This window comes from Callospermophilus lateralis, chromosome 13 (genome assembly GCF_048772815.1).
Source record: "Callospermophilus lateralis isolate mCalLat2 chromosome 13, mCalLat2.hap1, whole genome shotgun sequence".
Taxonomy (NCBI): domain Eukaryota; kingdom Metazoa; phylum Chordata; class Mammalia; order Rodentia; family Sciuridae; genus Callospermophilus; species Callospermophilus lateralis.
In genome coordinates this window covers 38,282,800-38,310,385 of record NC_135317.1, presented here as the reverse complement: position 1 = coordinate 38,310,385, position 27,586 = coordinate 38,282,800, and the positions used below count along the sequence as shown (strand labels likewise).

At 32.4% G+C, this 27,586-nt stretch overlaps 1 protein-coding gene across 4 annotated transcripts in view; it reads right to left on the bottom strand.

Moving 5' to 3' along the window:
- The window catches only part of Trdmt1 (tRNA aspartic acid methyltransferase 1), a 41,329-nt gene that overhangs the window by 5,819 nt on the left and 7,924 nt on the right, over window positions 1–27,586 (bottom strand). The window contains exons 2-9 of one of the 4 annotated variants that reach the window (XM_076831337.1): window positions 14,091–14,200; window positions 10,144–10,220; window positions 7,890–7,961; window positions 7,208–7,273; window positions 6,328–6,397; window positions 5,159–5,242; window positions 3,549–3,892; window positions 1,320–1,377 (exon numbers count right to left, since the gene is read on the bottom strand). In XM_076831337.1, coding sequence (XP_076687452.1) covers window positions 1,320–1,377; window positions 3,549–3,892; window positions 5,159–5,242; window positions 6,328–6,397; window positions 7,208–7,273; window positions 7,890–7,961; window positions 10,144–10,220; window positions 14,091–14,200 — 881 coding nt within the window. Of the gene's footprint in view, window positions 1–1,319; window positions 1,378–2,705; window positions 2,971–3,548; window positions 3,893–5,158; window positions 5,243–6,327; window positions 6,398–7,207; window positions 7,274–7,889; window positions 7,962–10,143; window positions 10,221–14,090; window positions 14,201–27,586 lie in introns of those variants that run through there. The other 3 variants (XM_076831340.1, XM_076831338.1, XM_076831341.1) reach the window with 3 other exon arrangements.

Genomic DNA, 27,586 nt, shown 5'->3' with positions numbered 1-27,586 from the left:
TAATACATGGTAGCAAAATGCATGGGCAAAAAAGTGTCTGTGTAATAAAGTAGATAATTGTCTCAACAATGGCAATCTAAACTGTGAAAAAGAAGAAAAAGGCTAACATTGATCAGGATACTTTCCAGTGTATCTGTCATTTTTGGTATCTTAAAATTAATCATGATATAAATAATCATTGACAATATTACAAAACAGAAATATACTAAAAGATATAAAGGAAACTAGGTTAACCAACAAAGCCAATTTTACAATGTTAACAAGATCATTGAAAATATTTGTTGCTGACCATCAATTTCATCCAATTAAGAAACTTTCTTATAATGGCAAAATATATTAAATGATTTCTCAAATCCAGACTTTCATTTGCATATGACAGTACTTTTATCCTGAGTAAATTTTATTAATAGTTAAGAGTTTGAATCAGCATAAAAAAAGATAATATGGACTTAAAATTATTTAAAAAATATAAAACTTACTACTAGGCATATATTCAACCAGAACACCATGAAGAGTTTACAACTAAAGAATTTAAAAAGTATATAGCTAAAACAGATTTTGTTTTCCTTAAAAGGAAGTTTTATAGTATGTGCTACAAAAGAGGACTCCAATATTAACATGCCTATGGAAATTTTAGAGCATTCACTAGTGTAGGCTAAATTTCAATTTACTATTTATGGAAAAAAAAAAGAAATGCAGAATATAAGAATAACAAAAGTAAGAATAAAAACAAAACCTTCCTTATGCATAAGCACATACACAGCAATTAGACTTATACCAAAGAAATTATATGAATATATATGTACATAAATGAATAACATATTTATTCCTGGCTGAACCTGTAAAGTATTCATTCCCAATTGAACATGTAAAATTGTTTTGACAATCTCAAATTAAGTATTAAATGTAGTTTTTTTTTTTTTTTTTTAAATGTGTCTGACAACATTACCCAGGCTGGCCTTGATCAAGATTCTCATTCCTCGGCCTCTCAAGTAGCTGGGATTACAAGCAAGTACTACTAATGATGAGCATAATAATAATATTTTTGTTTCAGTGCTGAGTATTGAACCTAGGGCCTTTTGCATGCTAAGCAAGCACTCTACTACTGAGATATACCACCAGCTGATGTAACATTATTGAAAGTTTTAAAATATTTCAGTTTTAGGGCTGGGGATGTGGCTCAAGTGGTGGCGCGCTCGCCTGGCATGCAGGGGGCGCTGGGTTCGATCCTCAGCATCACTAAAATAAAGATGTTGTGTCCACTGAAAACTGAAAAATAAATTTAAAAAAATTTTTCAGTTTTAAAACATCCATGGTACCTGCACATCCTCTGCAGTCTGTAACACAGATCCTGTCCCTTCTATGTAGCTTCCATAACTGAAAAATTAACATGAATATTATGCAGTACCTAATGTATTTGTTAATGCTTAATTTCTTATTTCTTGAATGATATAATCTACATGGTTCTGAAATATCTGGAATGATATCACATTCATTACAGATGATATAATATACTTTGAAAAATTATTAGGTAAAAAAATCAGAAGATAACTCTACTTAAAATTTTCAAAACCCAAACATGAAACAGTTTTTTGAGTTGCTTAAACACCATTAAATTATGTATTATTGTCATTTTTTAAATCTCGCATCTATAATGTTCACCACTAGCAACTATGAAGTTTATATTAAAAGATAATTCAATACTGGCATCCTGCCACATTACACCAAATGTTAAATACATGAAAATAGATAGTGGCCATTTTTTTTAAAATGCCTGAACCATTTATCTTTTCATGATGTCCAAGCCCTGCTTTCTAATACCATATAAATAGAGTCCCTCTAAGCCTGGGTTTGCCCTTCATTTAACCCAGTATGTTTTTACAATCATTTTCATATAACAATTAGACCATAACCATTAAGCTCTAAAACAAAAAGAAGAAAATTACAAAAAATAAAAAGGATAAGAACATTAAGTAAAAAACATACAGAAATGAAAGGTATTTGTATTATTTCTTTCTCCAATACCATTATCAAGCTAGCTGTTCAACATATTAACATTATTTTTTGCAAAGAGAAAATTTTAATATATAAATTGAAAAAAAATCACAAAAGGAAAAATAATTTTTGAAATTGTTTTTTCACATATACTGTGCATATAAATTTGTATTTACATATATTATCTATAATAAAAAAGACATTAAAGTTTCTTTTATACCATCTCAAGAATTTCAAGGTTGCTTTTTATCACAGAATTGATAAGTCTTACTTTATGAGAGTCCTAAACAGAACCTATTGGACTTGGTAATAGACAACAACAGCTGAGTGAAGTCTTTTAAGGTACTGTAAAGTAATAAACCCTTTCCCCTAAAAGTACAAGGGCAGAGTATGATAAAGTTAGAATAAGTTTGCCAGGATTGTACCAGGGGCACAGTGTCTTATACAACATATCTAGTGATATGTTAAGAAGAAATATATAAGAAGAAAATGCTTGAATTGTCAAATCATACAACTACCTATCAAATGAGGCTGAGTGGTAGGGATCTTTGGCAAAAAATTTCTGAAAAGGCCTAATGTTCTTTCTAGATTTAAAAATATTTATGAAAAATGTTTTAAACATTCAAGAAACAAGCCAAAAGAAGCCCCCTAAATGTTAGTCAGTAACTAATGAGTAAAACAAATAATGATATACCCATACCAGGAAAATAAAAAAGACTTTTATGTACTGATGTGAAATAATATCCAATTTATACTGGGCAGTGAAAAAAAGGCATATAATAATGTACTTAAACACATCCTTACAAATAATACCTCAGAAAGGTTACACAGTACATTGATATATTGGTTTGCTTGCAAGAAGGGATACTGAATGGCCAAGAAATAAAGTAGAAGGGAATCTTAAACAATCTTAGTACCTTGAGAGCCAGGGCTATGAATCAGTGGTAGAGCATTTGCTTCACATGCTCAAAGACCCTGGGTTCAATTCCCAGCACCGCAAAAAAACAAAAACAAACAAAAAAATTTAGTGACTTTCGAATTTTGAACCATGAAAATATACTACTCCCTCAAAAAACTGAGTAAAATTTAAACTAAAAATTAATTGAATGTGCTTCAGCTGACTCAATTTTATTTATTTAGATTAAAATATAACTTATTCTTATACAATGATCACAGAGTGGACATAACTCTTAGAAGTTTGACGAATCATAGAAAGAAAGGTGCTAAAACGCTGGAAATTGATGAGTTACAAAAACCATGTTTATACCCTGAGTATTTAAGCTCCTATGAAGGTCATGAAACAAATGGCCTTGTCTCTTCTGAACACTTTTGTGGGTGGTGTACATAATGTTCTGCCAGAAGGAATTTTCACTTGTGTTCTACTGGAACATGAAGCAGGCAATTAGGGGCAAAAATAATAACAATACAAGTAATAATGCTATCAGAAACATTTTATAAAATTCTCCTTGTTTTGAGAAGAACTAAAGGAAATAACAGCTATAAAAACCTGGTTATTTTGAATATAACATGAATAAGGTCTCTTTAAAACTTACCCTTTGGTAAAGCATGTGGACCTTCTGCAAGTGGGCTTAACAATATCTAATAAAAGAGCATATCGCAGCAATGACTTCGGTGGTAAAATGTACTTATTGGTGTCAATATCATCTTCAAGAAAATCTTTTAACATTTGCACAGAGAGATCACTGTCCTGTTGATGTTTTCTTTTAATTTCTTCTACAGTTTCAAGCTTAAAAAGAATGGCACCTTTTCCAGAACATTCCATACTGCTATCAAAGCAAATATTGGGTTCTCTTTCCTTTATTTTAATTTTATTTTCTGCATCCACTGCACATTTTTGTGGATACTCATAGTCAGTTTTGGGAAACTCCATCAGTACCTGGCATTAAGTTAAAAAAAAAAAAGTAGAAACTGTCAAAAGTCTTATTAAAAATAAAAGACAAATTAGTAATGTTCAGTAAACATTATGTAAATACCTCTTTACTGTTTATGGTGTTGTTATTGGAAAGGAACTGTGGCTATCTTGTGTTTGTACCAGTTATTTCAAGTTATTAATCATATAGCTATAGTGTCATCAGGCTACAGATGATTTATTTCATGGAATTACTGTTTTCTGTATTTATTAACAAAACATTCAACAAAGTAATAGGAAGTATACTAAATATGGGTACAGTATAATATTTGAAAAAGTTTAGAAAGCAACATTACATTTCAAAAAATATATATTTTCCATATTCTTTATCTAAAAGGAAAAACTGGAACACAATCACAATCTAAAAAAAAAAACTAGTGGTTAAAAAAATGCTTTTCACCATGAAAGGTTATTTCTACTTGAGTCCCACAAGAAAAACCTGTTTCTTCAAAACTCATAACCATGTATAAAGTCCCATTTTATAAAAGAAAAATCACTCCAGGCATTTTCAAGGATTAAGTCTTTGATAATATACTTTACACTTTGTTTTTGGAACTGTCCACTATAGAAAGGGAAATATATTAGTAGTATGTCTCAAAGAAAAGAAATAACAAAACTGATTCCCTATTAGTAGGACTTGGCATTTTAATACTTAATAGTGATGGTTACAGAGAGTCAACTGAACCACTGAAACTGTTATCCACACCCATTTTTTAATCAAAGCACATAAAATTGGCCCCATAATTAGAGTCCTATCTACAGCAATTAAGCATTTTATTCTAGCTTGTACTAATTAATACATTATTTTAGTTAACTAAGTGAAACAGTACTAGTTTTAAAGAAAATGCATCCACTGTGTTAAAAATTTTTAAGACAGTATATTATATTGTATCAAAAGTAACCAATCTTCATTTGGGGAGAGAAAACGATAAATGCAAATAGTCAGTGGTCAGAAGAAAAACTGTAGGGAGAGATGGGGGAATAACAACACCAAGGGTAATTTTTCCCCCCCCAATAAAAAAAGAAAATTGAGTGCTTCATTTTGATTTTGTTTAGTTTAAACCAATAAAACTGACATTCAGAGAGGACAAAGATCTTGGAGATGGACATAGGGTATGGTCTATACGTATATACACATTCTATAGGACAGATATAAATCCACACAATGTAGTTCTTGAAAATAAGTTAGCAGACTGGGATATATTTATAACAAATGAACCATAATAACAATACCTGACCAGGGGTTTGAAAAGGTAATGGCTCTGACTGAAGCTTTGCAATAAGGAAATACCTTAGCCTTGAATTTGGAATACCAAGCTGCAAACAAAACAGAGCAATTAATTACTATACAAAAAGAAATCTGTACTAACTTTAGCACCTAGTAAAATAACTCATTCAGGTATACATCTAGCTTCTGCTAAAGCAAACTATGTTACTGATTTCTGGAAAACTTCTTTGTAACGAATTTGAAAACTGTTAAATTCTAGTAATTTCTAAACCTGAACTGCTATTCTGTATCTTTACTAAAATGAAATAATGAGTCTGGTAAGTCATTATTTCTATGAATAATTTTTATTTTATACTTTCTAAGTAAGAAGAAATAGATATTTTTTCTTACTTTTCTTACTAATTCAGTAATCACTTAAAATAAAACCAAATATAGCTATTCTTGGCTATTACTTTATTAATAAAGGAAGATTCATTATTTTAGAAGTTAAAAGGGAAAAGTAGGAAATAAATTTAGAGATTAAATATATGACCAATCTCTACAGCTTGTTTACCTAATTTTTTAAGTGGGTTTTCTTTTCATTTCTGGACAAAGAACTATATAATACAGTAAAGATTATGAAAAACAAAACAAAAAATGTCAAACAACAGTGATGCCTGCAAAATCAAAATTTGACAAATAGCTTATCTTACAACCAGTTACCTTAATTTCTTAACCATGAATGTTTGTGACTGAATGCTATGTCATAAAAAGTATAATTGGAAAATTATCATATGGTTCATTTCCTTTTCTATTTTGGATTACTTTCAGGCATTATCTAGATAACACACCTAGTTTGTAAATGCCACATTTATATATTTCCAAAATGTGCTATCCTTTATTTTTCAAAATAATAATACATTGCTTCAGTGATAGAACATTTACCTAGTATGTAAAAGGTCCTGGGTTCAATTCCCAGTGCAGGAAAAATAAAATAAAACATATTCTTTCTGAGCTCCAATACATATCTATATGTATGAATTACAGTGTTTAGAAAGTAAGATCCCTGTCTGACATAATTTCAGAATTTGCATAAAATATTATAAAGCTATTCTGTTTATTGAATAAAATTTACATTGGGGTAAAAAGCCTTTAAATTATAATTCATATAATGGATTATAATTGTTGTACCTACAGAGGTTGGAGATAACAGAAATTCTTGGTACTGAAAGCCACAATTTTCTATTGTTTTTATCAACATGTCTCTGAAAAGAGAAAAGAAAGAGTAGAATTTTCACTCTTTTCTTGCAAGTGGGGTTCTTATATAAAATAGTGTATAGAAAGCTTCATTGTAAGTGAAAATTGTAACTGCACTCAAGCTGTTTAGAAAGATAATTATCTTAATTTCAGTTCCAGTATCTGAAAATTTATATTTTAATAAAAAGACACAGATAATTCTCTTATAAGTAAATAAAGATGCTAGATAATGTATCTAAATTGATGAAAAGTTTGAATTGCTAATCTATTGATGATGGATTTTCCATGGGTACTAAAACTATATCTTCCTGGTAGCAGATCAGATGAGAACACTGGTATGATGAACAGCAGGTGAATCAAGGACTCAGACGGATGACTTCTGCCCACCTGGGCTACCATCTAACAAAATCCTGATGCAAGGCTTCTTCTAATGTCTAACTGTAGAGCAGGAAATGCCCATCAACAGGACTAGTTCTTGATAAAAAACACTTCTGTTTCAAAATCAACAGTCACCAATATAAATGACTAATATTGAGAAAAATCATTCCCATGAAATTCAATGCTCATTCTGAAAAAATTAAAACATATCAAAATGGAGGACAATCAGTAGAATAAAACTTTCTAAGTCTCTAGCACAGTCTTCCAGAAAATCCTCTGTAATACCTTTTATATTATTAGTCACAAGCAATACTAATAAATAAAATATTTAGTACATATAAAATGCCAGATTGTATGTGTTTATCTTTGAGTTCTTTATTTCACAATAGTTCCTACTATAAAATACACCAAGATGTAGAAAAGACAAATACATTTTTTACCTGGTAGAAGATACTTCAAAACCTTTAACATTTTCTAAAAGAATATACTTTGGTAATTTTTGTAATCTAAAAAAAAAAGAAAAACAAATGGAATATTAAATATTTAACTACTAAGAAGTAAAAAGTAAAGAAAATCATTATTTGTGGGAACTATAAGGTTAAATAATTTTCTGAACTTTTTATAAAAATGTATATGATGGAAACAACTCAAAATTTTTTTTGTTTTTCTCCATAAACATGACATGCTTGATAAAGTTTACACTTTAAATGTTAATTTCCACTGAAGCTCATCTCAAAATATGGGTTTGTGCAAAGCCTTTGCATTACACAATTCAAAGGACTGCCACTCACAGGGCATGAGAATGTCTAGGGTTAACACAAATTTCTAGGCCATGGGCAACAGTATTCACTAACAAAAGCATCATTTGCATTACCATTATGAGCAGAGGCAATAGAATTAGCTAGTAAGTCGTAACTCCCTGTCACTCACTGTCATGGCAAGTGTGAAATCATAAAACATTTGTAGTTATTCTATTAGTCATGGCATAAGACAATAAACGGTATGCATAGTATCTAGAGGGAGTATTTATAAACTACTAATTTCTACGAAATGAAACCCACATTCTTCTAGACCCCTAGTCTTCAGTATAAGATAAATTTGGACAAGAATGTAAGTTTTTACCTTGGGAGAATATCTAGAATGTATAAGAAGCTATTTGTCCTTGGATCAATCATATCACCCTGTAAGCCAATTCTAAAGGAACAAAGAAAATAAAAAAAAAATTATGAAGAATTTTATATAAAGATATCAAATCACTTCTAAAAGGTCAAAACTGAGAATTAAAGCTGGTCCTCTCACAGACAAAAAGTGATCATTTCTGTTGCTATCATAAACAAAATGCATTTATTCATTTAATTTAATTAAAAAGAAAAAAGCCTTACATATCTAATAAACAAATCTAAAATTTATTTTTACAAAGCAATATGTCAAAGTAATTCACACAAAGCAAAGACTAATAATAATAAGTCAATGAGTAATAAAACCAATTATTCTCTTAAAATCACTTTGTTTAGGAAAAATACACATATACAATTGCTGGTGACATCTTGCTCAGTTCCAAAAGAGACAATAAGAATTCAGATAAGCTGTTTGGGTAGGGTGGTAACTTGGAGTTGATGGCACAGTGATAATCATCATTTAAGCAGATTAAATAATAAGATGACTAGACAATCTTGTCCAATGTAAATACAGACTTAAGCTGAAAATTATTCTATAAGCAGGAGTTGCAACATGGTTAAACCAACTAGGGTCAGGACGGGTTAGGTTATATCAACAGGCATTATGTGGGCTAGCAATTACACTTCATAAAATTCAAAATATGATCAAGGTTCAAGTAGAAAGGAAGAGTTGGATTGGGCCTGCATATTAGGAATAGAGGATCAGGGTTTAAAACCTTGCTACTTATTAGCCTCATAGTATTAGATAAGTTACTTGACATCACTTAGTTTGTTCATTCCTGAGAGGAGGGCCAAAACCATCAGTGGACTGAAGATTTGCAAAGGGATTAGAGTGGATTTGAACAGATTTCTCAGATATATTTGTTTCTTCACATTCTGTCCCTTTCCTCTGTGTTCCAAATGATAACTACAGAATCAGTTACTGCTGCCCTCAGCAGCCAGAGCTGAGCTAATGCAGTCATGGTATGTGGGGTAGCAGGAAAGATACTGGGGGCCCACTGCAGTAATACATGAATGCTTCATTGTGCTGGGCTGCATTCTGTTCTGTATATCCTACCTAATTCATACATAACCTAGAACCACCTTTATATGGAATATCTTCTGCCTTCTCAGGTAAACTCCTCATCGTCTTTCAGATACAGCTCAGACATCACCTCTGTAATAATGTCTAGTACACAAAAATGTTTCCTAGTACACAATGAGCCATTTTATGCTCTAGGCTTACTCTCTCAGGGCTTTCAATATATTTTTTTAGTATATGATTTACATCACATTATAAGATGATTATTTGCCAGTAATTCACATTAAACTATAAGCTCCCTAAGGACAGGAACTCCAGCATCAAAAACAATGTATGACATTTAGGTACACAATAAATCCTTGGGGAATTAGTTTCCTAGTGAGCTACTAAAATATACCATAAGAATATTCATTTGAGTCCGAATATTTACTGGATGTTCTTCCACTTAAAAGTAAATTCCCTTTCATTAACCAGTATTAGAAAGATATTCTGAATGCTCAATAGTTTAAAGAAATTAAGATTGTTTGGGCCATGTTATGGTTTGGATATAAGGTATCCCCCCAAAGCTCCTGTATTAGTGCAGGGACATTCAGAGGTAAAATGATTATGAGAACTGTCACCTCATCAATCCAACCTATTTTGAGTAGATTAACTGGGTGTCAACTGTAGGCAAATGGGGTGGCTGGAGGAGGTGTGTCACTGGGGCTATGTCTTGGAAGGGTACATCTTCCCTGCAGCCTCTTCCCCTTTCTCTGCTTCCTGGCCACTATGTTGTGAGCTGCCACATTCTTTTGCCATGATGCTCTGCCTTACCTCAGGCCCAAAGCAATGAGCTGGCCAACCATGAACTGAACCTCTGAAACTATGAGCCCAAATAAACTTCTCCTACTCCAAGTTGTTCTTGTGGAAAATTTTGGTCACAGTGACAGAATGCTCACTAACATGGGCCAGAAATAAATGTTGCAGGTTAGGCAGATATAAAGCAGTCATGCATATCTACTGTTGATAAAAGTAGATGATCATCTGACTGTAATAGTCATTTACTTTATGATTAATGCTGAATTATAAATATGAATAGATGAAATAAATTATTTATAAAAAATTTCAAAGCTATGAAATACAGCTGATGGTCTTCCGGAACAGAGAAATTATACAGACTACTATGCATTATACATACCTTGTGAATGGCTGACATGGTGGACTCATTAAAATCATATTGAAAGATAATTTGTCAAACTCTTCCAGTGTAATGCCCTAAGGAATGCACATTTAACAAAAAACAAAACAAAACAAAAAAAACAAAACAACACACACACACAAAAACAGAAAAACACAGAATGAGGAAGAATGAAAAATGCTAACCAATTCTGACTAAATATATCAAAAATCATAACCATTTATATAACATAATACTTTTCAAATCAACTCCAGTAAAACTAACTTCCCAAAGCAATCTTATGAGGAAGTAAGGTAGTAAACTAAAGCTGTGAGAAATTAGGTGACCTCTCACAAGGTCCTGAGACATCCAAGGCAGAGCTGGAAAAAAAATCTACTTCATCTTAAGTACCTGTTTCCTCTGTGATGTCTCATGTATAACACTGATTTGTTTTCTGAGTTAAACATGAAGAACTTTATTTTACAATTAATGATCACTAGCATAGAATCTAAGAAGTTTTTAGGTACCTATCTATCAGTAATAGTTTTTAATTAGCTAATGTGAAAGATACACTGATCAGTGTCCATCCCTAACATGGAAGCCTCTGTTAATATACCACCATATATAAAATGGGCTCATTTTCAGAAATCTACAATTATTTCATTGTTTTGCAGCTGTGTGCAGTCAAAAAATTTCAAAAGATTATAGATAAGAGTAATTAGAATGATCCTAAATTTGCTCATTTTTTATATATCAGAAGATAAAGAAGCACAAGTCAAGTGTTCGCCAACTCTCATTAAATACTCTTCATATACATCTTTATAAATTTAAAGAGATCAGCCCAGAATCATAACCTTCCTAATTATAACTCACTTCTGAGAAGTTCAAGTACATGGATGAAGCAGGATAATCTTTACACTGAGTTCTTTGAAGAGTTAACTTGGGAACTGTCAGCTGTCTCCATTGTATTCAAGGTCAATAACACATATAGAAGGCAATAAGTGACATGTATCTTGAGGCAGTACTCATTTTTTCCCCTAATTTTATTAGGAGAAATTTAAAACATTTAGAAAAAGGAAATTTATTCTGTCAAATGTTTTCTGATAGTTTTGTTCTTTCCAATTATTACTATGCTGAATAATATTAATAGAATTCCTAATTTTAACCTACCACATTCCCAAAACATAATCCCCTTTGGTCATGTTATATTATTCCTTTAATGAGCTTCTGATCTCTTCGTTCATATTTTATTTAGGACTACTAAGTTAATATTCATAAGACAATGGTTTTCTTATTTTGCAGCATATCATACTGATTCAATAAAAATTTATTGAGGAGTATTTGTTATCATGTCCTGCCCTACCAACTCTGATGCTATTTTACCCACATATACTCACAACAATTAAACCTTTCTTGAGGATTGTACCAAATATAATTATAAAGTAACTTTCTAAGACTCTAAAATGTTTTTGGCCTTGAAATCCATCTTATCTAATACTAATTTTGAAACACCTTTTATCCTTTATTAGCATTTTTCTGTTATGTCTTTGTTCATTTTTTAGATACAATATTTGTTCATATCACAAAGATATAGGGTTGATCAACAGAGTAGGAGGAGGAGAGCAAGGGGGAGGGTGAGAGTGGAAAGAAGGGAAAGGGGAAGAAATATGGAATGAATTTAACAATATAATATTACATACACATATAAACATACCAAAAAGAATTTCACTTTATGTGTAGAAAATACTAATCAAAAATAAATAAATAAATAAATGAAAGGAAGATCAATATAGGAGAGGAGAAAGAATAAAGGGAGGGAGGAGGGGCAGGAAAGTGAGAAGAAAGGGAATTGAAATCAAATTCCTTGCATGTTTTATTGTGTCAAACTTAACCAAAATATTAAGTATAATTATAAAAGTCTAATAAAAAGCAATGTTCATAAATTAGTTTATCAATATTTCTAGTACCTATTATATGCCAGGCATTGTGCTAGGTCTAGGAATACAACAATGAACACAGCAGACAAGGCTTCTGCTTAAATAAACTTTGGACACAATTGACTAGTAATTTCCCACTTGCTGTCTAGACAACTTATTGATTTTAGTTTTATCACCAGTTATATTTTAGACTAAGGCATTCTATCCTTGGGTAAAAACCTATGTGTGCTCTTTCAGGCCTAACCATAGGCAATTACAAAAGCTTTCCTAGGCAGCCTCCCAGGGAAGACCTGCTTTCCTCACCCCAGAGCTGGCACAGTCAATACTTCATGGCAGTTTCTCAAAGGAGTCACAGTTCTGATCTCTGATAGTTCAGAGCCCTCCTGAACTATCATGCTCTTCACACCTTGCATTCATAATTCCAGAACTTCTATTTCTAATTCTCTTTGATTGAGACCTTGGGTAGAAATGCCCTACTAAAGAACTCCTTCCAGGGAAAGGGAAAGGAAAAGGAAACCTTGAAGACAGTTCTCCCCAAATTCAGGGCTCAGCACTTTTCCACTCCTCACACTCCTCACTCACTCTCCCCTTAATGCAGGGGCTTCCTCATCATTGAGATGGCCTGACATTTACACTGACCCACAGGGACACAGGGAACACAGGGAATAGGCATTTTCTCTAGTTTTGGAGTCTCACTCACACCATAATGGTAAGGAGGCAAAGGCTCAGCTTTCTCTTTCTTAGCTCTGCTGAGTTCCTGACAAAAACATTAAATAATGTCTTAAAATATTGATAACTTCATTTATCTGCTATAAACATATTTGTTGAGTCTTAGTGCCCCTTCTCACTCCAATTACAGACATTATCATAACTACACTGCAAAGCTTTACAACATTCTTATCCTTTTTCTAATCATCATTTCTTTCTAATGTGGTGGCTTCATGCTTGGATTATCTATTTTGATTCAGCTCTTGCTTAGCTAGAGGAAGTAATAAGTCTGTGAATTCTTGGATGTTTTATTTTATAAATTTTTCATCTGCTTCTATTAAATATTTTTGTTCTATTTAATTTACTATCTTCATCAGAAGCAATGATTATATTTATCATGGATCATTTTTGTCTTCAATAGGTATCATTTACTTTTCATTTTACATTCTAATCTGTCTTCTTTTCATTTTATTTTGCTTTATTTTTCTCAAGCTCCATTCTTTAACAGTCTATTTAGAGTATGGTCTACTTTGCTTTTTGCTACTCTGGCAAGACTTTCATTTCTATAATGGTTTTATTTTGCTCCTCTTTCTTTCCAGATCTTTTATACTTTTCAAACCTTATCATTGCTCTTTGCATATATTTATCTGATATCTTAAGATAGGTTTTATTTAGTGCTTGAAGATCATGGAGACTTGTTTGAAATTTTCTTCTGCTTCTTACATCATTTTTCTATTGCATATTCTGCTTGTTTGTTTACATATCTTATCTCCTTTAAAAATCACTAAGTATAGCCTCAAATGGGTTCCTTTCCAATTATTATTCATTTCTTTTTATTAGAGGCCACTTGAATGCAGAAATTTGCTAAAAGATGGGGAGAAGCAGTGGCAGCTTCCATTCAGGTACTTGCTGCCATACTGTTGTTGGTAAAAAGCCGCTGGACCATTTAACCTAAGAGCAGGCCGCTGTCCCTCATCCACACTCTTACTCAGGGTGAACAGGATGCATACACAGATTTCAATGGAGCTTTCAGCCTAGTGAGTTGGGGTTTTCATGTCTCCTCTCCTGACCAAACATTATGGGGTATATTTTTCTCACTTGCCATTTTTTTCCTTGTTGATTACACATAAGATACACAGTGGTTTGCATGCAATTTTGTGAGCTATCATCTGACAGAATATAATATAGTAAGTTCTTTCTCATAATTTCTTTTAAATTTAGATGACTTACCTTCCAATTAAGCTACCAGAAACCAATATTTGACAGTATTTTTAAGCATGTTTTCCTTGCTATAAACATAATGAAATAAGAATAATAACTCACTTCAATTGTCTTTGCCAGTAACTGTGTGTGAGGAAAATTATACTTGTATACTTCATTAGCAACTGTATTTACATCAACGGCAGCCACCACTTGTGCAGGTATACAGCTTTCTGTAACGATAAATGGAATATCTTAAAAGAAAATACCTTAATCTCATTTGCTCATCAGAGAAAAGTCAAAACAGCCGAATTTAGTATAGTATATTTCCTTACTTACTCAATTAGTTAGCCAGATTTCAAACCTCAATGGAAAACTAGGAAAGGAGGAACCAGGCATGAAGTAGAATATTTGAGTATGTATTCTGATTCATCTCTGTAACAGCATTCCAATGCTAAAAATGAGATTCAAATTTTAGTCATTACCTCATATTTACTTTCTCTCTCATTAAGATATATGATTATGAGTCAAATAGGAAATCTTCCTATGTTAAAACAGATCAAAAAAGAAAAGTATAGAATATTCTAAAAGTCACAATATTTGGAACTTTATATAAATAAATTACCATGTGTTCTTCACCTTCTCACATTAAAACAAAGCTGCTTCATAATACTACTGAAAATGCTTTTAGGTGTTTCTAATAGCTTGGGATACAATTTACATACTACAAAATTTACCTGCTTGAAGTTCTGAGAAGTTTTTACAAGTGAACAATTAATTGGTGTCCAAATGTAAAACATTCACAGACAAAAACTCATGAAAGACCAGGACAGAATATAAGAACAAGGGACGCAATTAAAAGGCATGTTTTCACTGCCCATCTGTCTTCTGCTGAAGAAAAGCATTTTCAAAATGATTTCGGATACAGAGAATTTTAACATATTCTTTAATGACAGTCAAAATTTGAACTGTGTAATTGTAGCTGCTGCTATATTTTGAAATTATGATCCTTATCCCAAAAATATGTATAAACCCAATTATGTGCAGATCCTGTCCCGAAACAGGACAAAATGTGAAGAGTTTTAAAAATGAAAGTATTTGAGACAACAAAATCATCACAGAGAACATAACATTATTACAATAATAGATCCAAATAGTTATTTCTTTAATAACCATTTTCTGATAAATGGTTAGCTTAGTTTAGCCCAAACATTAAAAAGTGGAAAAAAATTAAGGTCTAAGGAGCTACCTCACACTGAGGTCTAAAAGAGATGAGGCCATAGAGGAAAAACAGGTGGGGGTGGGGCATAAATGTCTCCAAATAAGTATTTACCAAGCACCTTCTAGGCTTAAGTCACTTAGCTAGGTATAAAATTCAGCGAGGTATCCTGCTGAAAAGTCTCTGTGCCTTATTTATAGGTCTCTATGCCTTATTTATAGGTCTTTAAAGGTCTCTGTGCCTTATTTATAGGGCACTGGAAACTTTGAGGTCTAGTTTATACCATAGGCAGCTGCCTCCAATTGAATTTAAATTTCAATAACTAGTGTCCTACCTTAGTTCAAGTTAGTGTTATACATTCTATCTTTTTTAAAGGCATCAGAGAGATCTTAAAACATAAATAAGACTTCTGAACAAAAACATATTAGTATCCAAGAATTAATTTGTAAAATCACAAAATTGTTGTAATTCAGGTCAAGAAATAAGTTACTAATCACTGTAAGAGAGCACAGAATTAAATGAACTTATTGTAGTTTTTTATTGTTTTGCTAACTAAGATTCATTATGATGTAGTCTGCTTGCATTTCCACAATATATGCAGCAAACAGTGACTGCCTAGAGTTGGTTAATATGACTTTCATCTTTTCACAGACTGAAAATCCAGAGTGTTATGCTGAATCTATACCATAGTCAATAATTAATTTTATGTTCTTGTATTATGTGCCTGGAGGTCATAAAACCTGACAAAAAGCAACTGTCAAATGAATGTTTCATATGGAGATTCAAAAACTGATGAGCTAAAAATTCTTTCTCAGGAAAGAATGGATTTTTAAAGCCAATAAGCAAGTATACTTTTTCAGTGAATTGATGCACAGATTTTAAACTGTTATAAAATTAGAATCTACTGCATAAGCTAAAAAGTCATTTCCACTAGAAAAAAATGAATATAAGGTTAAGTATTCCTTATTCTACATGTGTGGAACCAAAAATGTTCTGGATCTCAGAATATTTGCATGTGCATAATAAGACAGCTTGGGGATAATAAGCAAGTCTAAACACAAATGTTTCACTTATGTTTCATATACACCTCATACACAAATTTCATACAGAACATTTAGTGCATCTGCATTTTGACTGTACAATCACATAAGGTCAGGTGTGGGATTTTCCACTTGTGGTGATATGTTGATAGTTAAAAAGTTTTAGATTTTGGAGCACTGTGGATTTTTGGATTAGAGATGCTCATCCTGTAGTACTCAGACATCACTGACATTAATTCAACTTGCCCTTCAGAACAGAACTGTTTTAGAGTATGGGTGTGTTTCTAAGAAAAAAGTTAAACTTATAAAAACAGTGGGAAACAGAAAGAAAGTTTATCATTTTGTAAAAATCTAAACTGTGCTCGAAAGATAAGTTATTCTCATGTTTTATAGCATGCAGTTTAAATCTACAGTCTCTGAAAATCTGTGATTTTGAAATGTATTTTAAAATATCAAAGTTGATATAATCCTATACACTATTGTCTATGTGAGTTCTCTCACTTAAATGACTCAAGAGTAGTTTTTCTCAAAGGAGAAAGAGAACTAGGAAAAGAGACCCACTAGGATTTTTTGGTAATACAGTAGAAGGAGGGATATACAGTACTGTGATCTATTACTTTGCCCGGATTTTACTCATGACATTTCAGTTATTATTCTGGATTTCATATTTATCAACAGAAAGCATAGGTTAAAAAGAAAAGGTAGGCCATCCTAATTACAGAAACACAAGGCACATTATTTTAAAAAGATTGTCAGATTGGATCTATAAGGAAAGGATAAAGATACCTGGATTTTAAAAGGCAAATTTACATGTAAATAACAATAATTTTCCTTCTTACTGATTACCATTTCTGGGAAAGCTGCAGGGAAGAACTTCTGGTTGGCAGAGTAAAAAGACACAAATTCATACTTTGCCTGGCTTTCCTAATCAACTAGATGAAAATTTTTAATTGTTCATGTGGGAGAAATTTTAAAATATAAATGCAGAATTAATTATTCCACTTTGAAATAAGTAATCTTTAAAAATTATTTTTCTTTTTTATCATTTATTTTCTGATCTATATCTTGTACAGGTTGAGTAAGTATTTAGATTACCCCATTATGATCACATAATTAATCAGGTATGTTGACACTGACATCTAGTTGTGAAGTGAGAGATCAGTTGAATATATCAAATGTCTATTTACCGTCATCCAAAGTGACAGCTTACTTTGGAATAAAAGCACTAAGTACAAACAGACCTGTAAGAATTCTGATTTTAAAATCATTGTCATATTTTTATCACTGTTAGCAAAGTATATTTCTCAGTTCTTAAAAAGGGGTTTGCATTTCAAAATCACTAATAATTATATTTATGAATAAAATAAAAATACTTTAATACATTTTTTCAAAGATCTATTTAATTTCCTTAGAAAACCTCCTTAGAAGTTTAGCTAATAGTCAACCAAAAAACAATTATTTGAGGTCAAGACATGTTTTAGTTACTAATATCAGACTAAATAAAAGAAACCATCAGCCAGAATGCAGATAGGAAATGTTTGAGATCTATTAACTGATGATGTCCTTGGTACTGCATCTTACGAAAATGGAAACATTATATTTCAACAAAAGATAGCATAGAGCTGGAGAAATGGTACAGGAAAGAAGATACTAAATAATGTGAAAAAAAAGAAGCACACACTGAGGGATTTTACATGGAATGAAAAATAAAGATGTTATATCAGATAATATGGTGAAATTCAGGCAAAAGGAGGCAATGAATTTTGAAGAGGATCTTGAGAAAGGAAATTAAGACACGTTTCCAATAAGTGTCTAGCAAAGTCCCCTTTCTTTACACTCATCCTCCCGACCCCCTACCCCCAACCTGAAGCTTCCTTGGAAAAATACAAAGAGAAAAGACAATTCAATAAGACACTTTTGTCAGAGACCACAGAACACTGCATGACACTGCTATACCTTTTGTTCTGAGGATATAGAAGTCTCAATTTCAAGGGGCATACAGGTTTCTAAAAAGATGTGTTTCTAAATATAGGTATTCAAATTAGAATTAACTCAAAACTCTAGTAGAACAGCTCTACCCAGTAGAACTTTCTATGATGATAGAAATGTTCTGCATCTGCCCTGACCAGCATGGCAGTTGCTACCCAAATGTGGACAGAGATGAAGCATTTTCATGTGACCGATGTAACTGAGGAACTGATTCTCTAATTTAATTTCATCTTAATTAACTTAACTGCTACATATGGCTAGTAGGTTCACTACAATTAAAGTCCTGTACAAATCAGTACTCTATAGTGCGAAAGCAGGGAGTTAGAAAAATTCAAGTTCAAATTCTGGATCTGACATTCACCAGTCATGCAGTCTTGGAAAATTTACTTATCCTCTCTTAAGTTTCAGTTTCTTCATCAATGAAATGCACATAAAAACAGTTTCCATAAGCCATAAAAAAGTAAATGAAATAAAGTCTATAAAATACTAGCAATAGGAGATGCTTAGTAATTATTAAAATTCCTATTCACTGCCTACCTCTTATCCTAAATATTATAAATTAAATAGAAAAATAGTAATAATGATTGTTATTTTGTGATTGCTAAAGCAAAGAAATTTGGCCTGTGAGACAACTTTTAGCTATTACAATTCATCTGAGGAACTAATTTAAGAAGTTGTTTTAAAGATTTAGAGTAACATAAGAAGGAGCTATCTTCACAAATGACAACAACTATATGGCTTATCCTCTACTATAAAAACATTAAGTGAAAACTAAAATGAAATCCCAAGAGATGAGCATTGATGAAGGGAAAAACTTTCCAGACCTTGCTATCAAACCTTGGGATGAAAGAGAGAAATAGAGGGATACGGGACAGAATTGCTTCCTTCCAGGATATTTATTACTTGTTTTGTCTAATATGAAAGAAGATAATCCAAAGAAAGAAATTCAAAAGATACTTCCCGTCTTTAACACTCTAAGAGCATTTGAAGAAAAGGATAGGTCTTTCACTATTTGCCATTTTTTGACACAGATTTTGGTCTCCTCTAATTCACTGGTTAGAAGCTGGAAAACTAATGCAAGAGAAATGCTACTTTATGGTTGTTTGTCTAACAATTTGTTTTTTATTTTTTAATATTTTGTTTTTTGTTGTGGTTGGACACAATACCTATTTTTTATTAATTAATTTTTATGTGGTGCTGAGAATTGAAACCAAGGCCTCACACGTGCTAGGCGAGCACTCTACCGCTGAGCCACAATCCCAGCCCCTAACAATTCGCTTTTTCTAAAAAATACATTTTAAAAACTATGAAGAGATAAAAATAGTACATCTATAATAATTACATTATGAGAATATAAAGTTTGTTTCCATATTACCTACCTGACAAAGCAGATAAAAACTAATTTATAGTTATTATAATATAGTAACTGCATAAATGCCTAAATTTTTCCTTCTAATTATAATCGTCTATTAGAAGAGAAACTGATACCACTCCACAAAGTTGTACCACAGGTGAAATACTACTGTCATACTTTTTGATGACATGGGTCTTCCATGGCCTTGTCTCTCTTGTCGTTTCAAACTATCTGAGCAATATTCATCTATATGCCAAACTCAATACTAAGTACACTGAATATTTTTTAAAAATACTGTGGAAAGTAGATAGCAGGCATCATCTTCTTCCTATTACAGAATTTTAAAACTTCCCAATTTTTCCATAGTGCTCAGTCTCTCTGAATTTTACTTTTGTATTAATGACTCAAAGATATGATTTCTACCACATTATCTCTGCAAAAACTGTTTGCATATACCAACATTAGTTCCCCCTTCTCTTCAATAACCAACATCAAATTTATTCACTGTGGCAATGTACCAGATAAAAGGACACCATGCCACTCTCTCTGTAACTAGATGTGGCCATGTGACTAAGTTCAGACTAATAACTCACACACACACACACACACACACACACACACACACATATACATATGTGTGTATGTACATACATATATATGTGTGTATATATATATTGTGATATATATATATATTGTGATATATATATTGTGATATATATATATATTGTGATATATATATATATATATATATATATATATATATATATATATATAGTGAGATATGTATATATATGGCACAATTTGGGAGGTCTTCTAAAAAGGAAGAGTGCTTTCTGAACTTTCTACTGTATGTTTAGAAAACAGACATATGGCTGGAGCTCTAGTCACCTTGCAACCATGCAGATGAGGCCCATTCTGTATTGCTGGTGAAGCAGAAAACTGGAAGGAGCTAAGGTCCTACGTGATATAATGGTATCACAACAGCAGCCCCTGATTACCACATCTAGGCATATTTTATGTGAGAAAGAAACAAATTTTTACTTTATTTAAGTCATTATTTTGGAAGTTTCCTATTCTGACATTCAAATTTAATCCCAATAGATGCTTCAGTTGTTTAGATGTGGTATATGTGTGTAATAAGAAAAGAACTTCAGGTCCACTTTCTTTTTAGACTGGGTCAATTTAATTCAACAAATGCCGACTACTGTGTGCAAAGCATTTTTTTTTTAAGAACCTATAGGGATTGATAGGCAGGGGTTAAATTTATAGAGTTCTAGGAGTTTTAAAAGCAAAACAATATTATTTATCCCTAAAGTACAAGAATTCTTTCACACTTTAGAAACTTCATGAAAGGATACTGTCAAGGTTCAAAGACTTTAAATGGTTATGTTTATTTTTAAACTACACATATCAATATGTATTACACTTAATATCAAATTTTAAAATTATAGTATCAATTGCTCTTTTTTTCTGAACTCACATCAGTAAATATGTATTGGTTCTTTCCAGGATTCTTGCTTGGTTGTGATCAAATCCTTCTACTGCTTAACAGTCTTTTGGTAATTCACTACTGTCTTCCTGATAAAATCCAAACTCCTTGGCATAATCTGTACATGACCAGCCTACTTTCTTGACATTGTCCACTGAACCCATGCTCTTCCAGTTCACACACTCCACAAACATACACTGCCCCAGACAATACCAAACTACATACAGTACTCTGTAGGGGCATTACTTCTCAATCCTGGTGCCTATGTATATAGTTTAAAGACCTGTTCCACACTGCTCAACCCCTGGCACTACCTCTTCTGTTCCAGGTCATTCTTATTTGTCCCTCAGAGCAGGCATGAAGTCTTCCAGGGGCCCTTCACTAATGCCACCAGTGCAAAACAGAATCTGGAATGTGTTCTTCACATTCTGTAGTTCACATTTTCCCCAGGATGCATCTTCTCAATAGACACCATATACAACCGAAAGAGCCCAGGCCATGTCATACACCTAGGTACCCAACACCAAGATGCTGCCATAACTGGCACACAACAGGCCCTCAATAAATGTATCTTAGCTGAACATATGCATAAAAATGAGCTCCTGATTACTGCTGGCTACACTGTTATCCTGCTCCTGAGAGTATCACTGGCTTGAAAAGTATTAAGGAAGCCTGTATTTATGTGTTAATGTCTATCTCAACGTTCACTTTAAAGTAGATGGTTTAATATTTTGGTCAAATTTTCACCTAGGAAATATCTACAATAAAGTTCCCAGGCTGAACTAAAAAATTCCATTTAACTTACAACATCTTAAATATAGCACCAACAGTGTTATTTATTTATTGTCAGGCAGTCAGTAAAAATTCATCAGAGCACGTATCATGCACTGGGCACTCTACTAATACAAGATAAGTGGATATTTATATGCAATACCAGCATCCAGACCCCTTTTATTCTACCAATAGTCCTAGGTTTTCTTTTAGGGATCTTATCTCATTCACTGTCAAAAGTGGTTCAGATGGCCTCAAATTCCCCACACAATAGCTCACAGGAGAGCAGAGATCAAGTTCCTAAGCCAAGTAGCCAGAGAGGTTTCAGAATGGTCATACAATTCAAAACAAGCCAAACAGACACAATAAGAAGGAACCCCCAGCTTTTTCTTGTGCAACTAGCAAGAGTGCTCAATCTTTCTTCCTAGCTCTGGAAGGATACAGGTTCAGGGGCAACTACAGCCATATTGATGCAGTAAGTGAAAGTAAAAAGTACTCAGTCCAGGGCTGGGGTTGTGGCTCAATAGTACAGCACTTGCCTCACATGTGTGAGGCACTGGGATCGATTCTCAGCACCACATATAAATAAATGAATAAAATAAGGTCCATCAACAACCCCCCAAAATTTTCTTTTAAAAGTACTCAATTCAGTGGAACAAAATTGAGATAGATAAACTGATTCCTAACTACATGATTTGAGCTTCTGCTCAAGCTCTACACTAAACCAAGCCTACACTGGACTTGGTCATTAAATAAGTACATATTTACAACTATTAAATAAACCAGTTTGGCCTGAGTTTTATAACCTAAAAAACAAACAAACAAACAAACAAAACAACCAACAGTTCTAATAGCATTCAAGTGAAAACACACTGATATATCATTTACTTCTATGTGAAAATACATTTGAATTCCAGCTTGGCAAGCAGAGCAATATAAATGAAAGAGCTTATGAATAAGTAATTAACCATATATCTGCAAAATAGAAGCACTTCTCTTGATCAATGCTCCCCAAGTGTCTTAAATTGAGGCAAGAGAGGCAGGAATCTTCAATCTCTGCAGCAAAACCTTCACTATGGGCCTACTCAACCACCTATTACTATTCACAGATACTAAATGCAGCAACATAAACAGTATCTTGAATGTCTTTTAAGGAGCACATAATATTTTCAGGTATACAGTCTTATAGTTTTTAAACCTGGCTATTGCACATCTGAAAATGCACACTAATGAAACATTTGGACAAGTATGTAAAAATACAAGACTACATCTATATGTATATGGGAATAGACATGTTAAAAAATATTTACTGACACAAAATAATGAGACCCATACAATTCACTAATATAAAGCAAGTTACAGAATATCCTGTGGGTAATGATCCAAGTTTTGTAAAGTATGTGTGTATATGATGTATGTACAATAAGTTAGTGGAAAAAAACAGCAAAATGCTAACAGAGGCTATCTCAGTGATAAAATGTGGAGGAAGCAGTAAATTTTTTATTTTTTCCTTTCAACTCTTTCAGATTATTTGATTTTTTAAAATAACAAAGATATACTATTTTTACAGTACAAAGAACTATTTTTATCTTGGAACAAAAGAATTCAATACTCCTCTTGGTTATGACCCTGAGAAATAACAAAAGTATCAAAATAAGTATCAAAACAGACAAGAAAGGTGTGTATACATTCTAAAAATATGCCAATTTGGCAATGCACATAAAGGCATGCACACACATGCACACCAGTAAATAATTATAACTCGCTACATTATTTTATCTCATCAACTCTACAACAATCAAAAGAAAAGATAAGGATTAAGATACTTTGTAGTAGTCTCTTAAAGATCAGCATGTTGCTAGCATCTGGCCAAAAATGTGATGTTGAAAGCTACCTATTTATATATTTATAGAATTCAAAGGATGGAAGCTATTTAAATAGTTAAATGATACAAACACACGTGATCCAGCCAAGTACAGATTTGAACAACAAAGATTATGAATGTGTTTTACATAAATCTGCTGAGTGAATGATCATTCATAAATGTTCCATCTCTATAAAATATTTACAATGTTCTCTACTGATGCTTTCTTATAATTTATAAAATGACAAATGTCTGACATATTCGGAGAAAACTCAACAAAAAATGAGAAGTGACATAAGCATTGTTAACTACTCTGTATCTAGTTAACTGCAAATTCTAAAAAATGATTTGTTGAAAAACATAGTTATTACTCATAGAGAGCCACAAAATTAACCTAAGAAAATTCTCTTTAACTTTGCCCTCTTTGCTTTACAGATATTGCCTCTTGAAAGCTTATAATTTTCACAATTATTGACTTACTTATTTACTATGGGTGTAATGCCTGCTACAAGTAGCTCTTGAAAAAAAAAAAAGGAACTAAGTCTTCGAATTCTATGCTAGGTTACAAGACCAGTGCACTTTAAAGTCTTCCTTCCTCATTTCCCGCTTCCAAGTCTCTTCCTAACAGTATAATTCCGTGAGTCTGTTCCCACTAAGCCACATAGTATCATTGGGTATTCCTATTTTATTTAAATGAAGGTTTTCTTTGGCATATCCTTATATGGAGCTATTTATTTTGTGCGTGAGTATTCATAAACTCTGAGGAAGATTTAGGATATGGATATATTTTTCTCTGTATTTCCATTCTAGCTCTATCATTTCCAGTTCTATGATTAGTCAAGTTGTTTAGACTCCAAGCATTCAGCATCTTCATTTTAAGAGATGAATAATAAAGCATAAGGCTCTGGATTTTCTGAGGGTTAAATGAATTAATACCTATAAAATGTTTGAATTAGTGTCTAATGATAATACTTGATAAATATTTGTTATTGCTATCATCAAAAGTGCAAAAACATTTTAAAGATGCAAGAAATGACCACAGGTGATACAAACTCTCACTGCAGACGTGAGCATCAATTAAGGTTAAATGTTTCAGTGAATATTTGGCAGTGTGTATCTAAGGCCTTTAAAATTACTCTGAATTATCAGCACACATCTTCCAGTATGGTAAGCAAAGTAATGGTTCCCCCAAAATGTCCACCTACTAATCACTGAAGCCTATAAAACATGTTACCTTATATGGCAATAGGGACTTTGCAGATGTGTTTAAGATAAGCATCTTGAAATGAAGAGACTATCCACAGGATTGATTATGCAGATGGGTCCAATGCAATCAAGACAGAGGTAGGTCAGAATCAGAGAAGGGGAAGCAATGAGGGATGCAGAAGTCTGAGAGAAGGAATTGAAGATGCTACACTTCTGGCTTTGACGATAGGAAAAGTTGTCTCAAGTCAAGCGATGAAGGTAGCCTCTAGAAGCTAGAAAAGCTAAGGAAATAAAGTCTGTCCTCAAACCTCCAGAAGGAGCATAGTTCTGCCCAACACCCTGATTTTAAGACTTCTGATCTCCAGAATTGTAAGGTAATAAATTTGTATTGCTTTAAAGCTACTAAGTTTGAGGTAGTTACAGCAGCAATAGGAAATTATTACTTAGTATAATAATTAGAGATGGGAAGAGAAGATTAAATATATAGAATAAATGATGCTTTTTATTTACAATAGTAGAAAATTATAAGTTTACAAACATTTAATGAAAAGGAAAAATAAAGTTAAATAAAGTTTAAAAAAGGAAAGCTTTAATTTATTTTTAAAGTTCATGAAACCATTAAAATAAAAATTTTAAAAATACAATCAAAACCCTCACCATTTTTTATCACTGCATTGGTGTCATGGGTGATTTTTAAAAAACATGTATTCCCTTTTTGTGTAGCATAATTACTTCCCCATAGAACATAATTTCTGGAGGAAAAAAAAGATGCTGCATCCCTGCTGCACAGTACAATAACTGAAACAGAAAGCCACTCCATAATTATGTACTAAATAAATAAATGTTTTCAGTATGTTCAGACTTTTCAACAAAGGCATTATTGATATAGTTGTCAAACAATAAATGCAAATAATGAAACTTTAAAATTTCAACTTCACTAATAATAAGAAATCAAGGTAACATTTTCACCTAGTAAATTACATAGTTTAAAGTTCTATATAGACATGGTTATGCACAGACACTACTGAATATAAACTGGTATGTCCATTTAAAAAATTGGCAACATCATCAGGAACCTTTACAGTGTTCCCACACTGTCACTTACTCATTCAACAAATATTTACTGAGTATCCACTATATGACAGGCACTATTATAGGCACCAAAGATAATGCAATTAACAAGTAGAACCAAACAAACTATATAACCCCACACGTATAGAGCTCACATTTTAGAAGAGAAGGCAGTTAGTTAGAAAGATAAGGAAGTATACTATACAGTATAAAGACAGTAGTGAGTACTAAAGAGAAAAAGAAAACAGGAAGGGACATAGGAAGGAAGGGTAGAAGATATATAGATTTAGTTTGAAAAACAGTACAATATACATCCCTTCAGGCCTTTTTTTGTGTTCAAACACATACATATTACATATATACACACAAAGCATGTGTCCAAACAGAAATCAATTGCCCATTGCCTCCTTGAGAATATCCGAAGTTAAATGTATGGCCATTTTCATTACGTAAAAATTGTAAGGATATAGCAGAAATAGTCAAATGGCTTCATGTAATATAATTAAAATTTTGCTATGCAAACATTTTAAATAACAATCAGTATGTTCACTTAGAAATAGTATCTTCTCGAAATTTAAGAAAGAATTTGATTCTACTTTCTCATATACATCTTTGAAATCAGGGTCTTTTATCATCAATACAGCCACTTTTTAAGTTATCTGACATAGTATAGTTAAAGGGTACATCTATTTCTCTTCAGTAAAAGTTACTTGAGATCAAGTCCTTTTTGAGTTTATGTACGATGTTGTTACTGGAAATTTTATGCCAACCACAAATAACCATTAGCTATTTGTGATCTCCATAAGCATCTATTATACTGCTTTGTCATTTTCAAAAGGCTTAAATATAATGATATCTAACACTTATCATTTGTAAGTTATCCCTCTGAAAATTATTAATAAACTTTAAATTTGTCTTTATGAATCAAGACTTATTTTGATACTATTTTAAGTGTCCTATCATGTAATAGAAAAATCTATAATAAGTATTAAAATTTTACAACCATCTATACAAAATTCTTCAATTTAGAGGACACACAGGAACTAAAAAATCTGTAAAACATTGAGTTATTTGGATGTTAAATATGCATTTCTGTCTTGTGTGATTTATTTGATGCTATAGTTAAAGGTCATGATGGGAGAGGTGAGGAGAAATTATGGTTTTTGCTTTGGGGTTAGAGTTTGAACTGTCCGTGAGACCCGTGGAAATATCCAGTAAACTCCGACTAGTGCATTTTGGACATAGGAGAAGTAGGGCAGGAGATAAATACTTGTTTATACATAGAGTCAGAGACAGACTATAAAGAAGAGGACCTACAAGATGGAGCAGTGAGGACAGTGGCATTTCATTTATAGGTAGAAGAGACCTTGAGGACGGACACTGAGCTGGAAAGGTTAGAGAGTGAGGTAGAGGACCTAAGAACATTGTACTATGAAAGTAAAGGAAGGGGAGCATTTTAAACAAAGGGGACTATACTGCAAATCAAATGAAGCAAGGTTTAAAAAGTTTACATTAGTTGCCATTTCCCAGCTGGTGTCCTATGCAGCAGTCTTCTGAGAGCTTGTAATCAGTGTGCCTTAACGGTCAAATACGTTTATAAACTCTTCACATTTTTC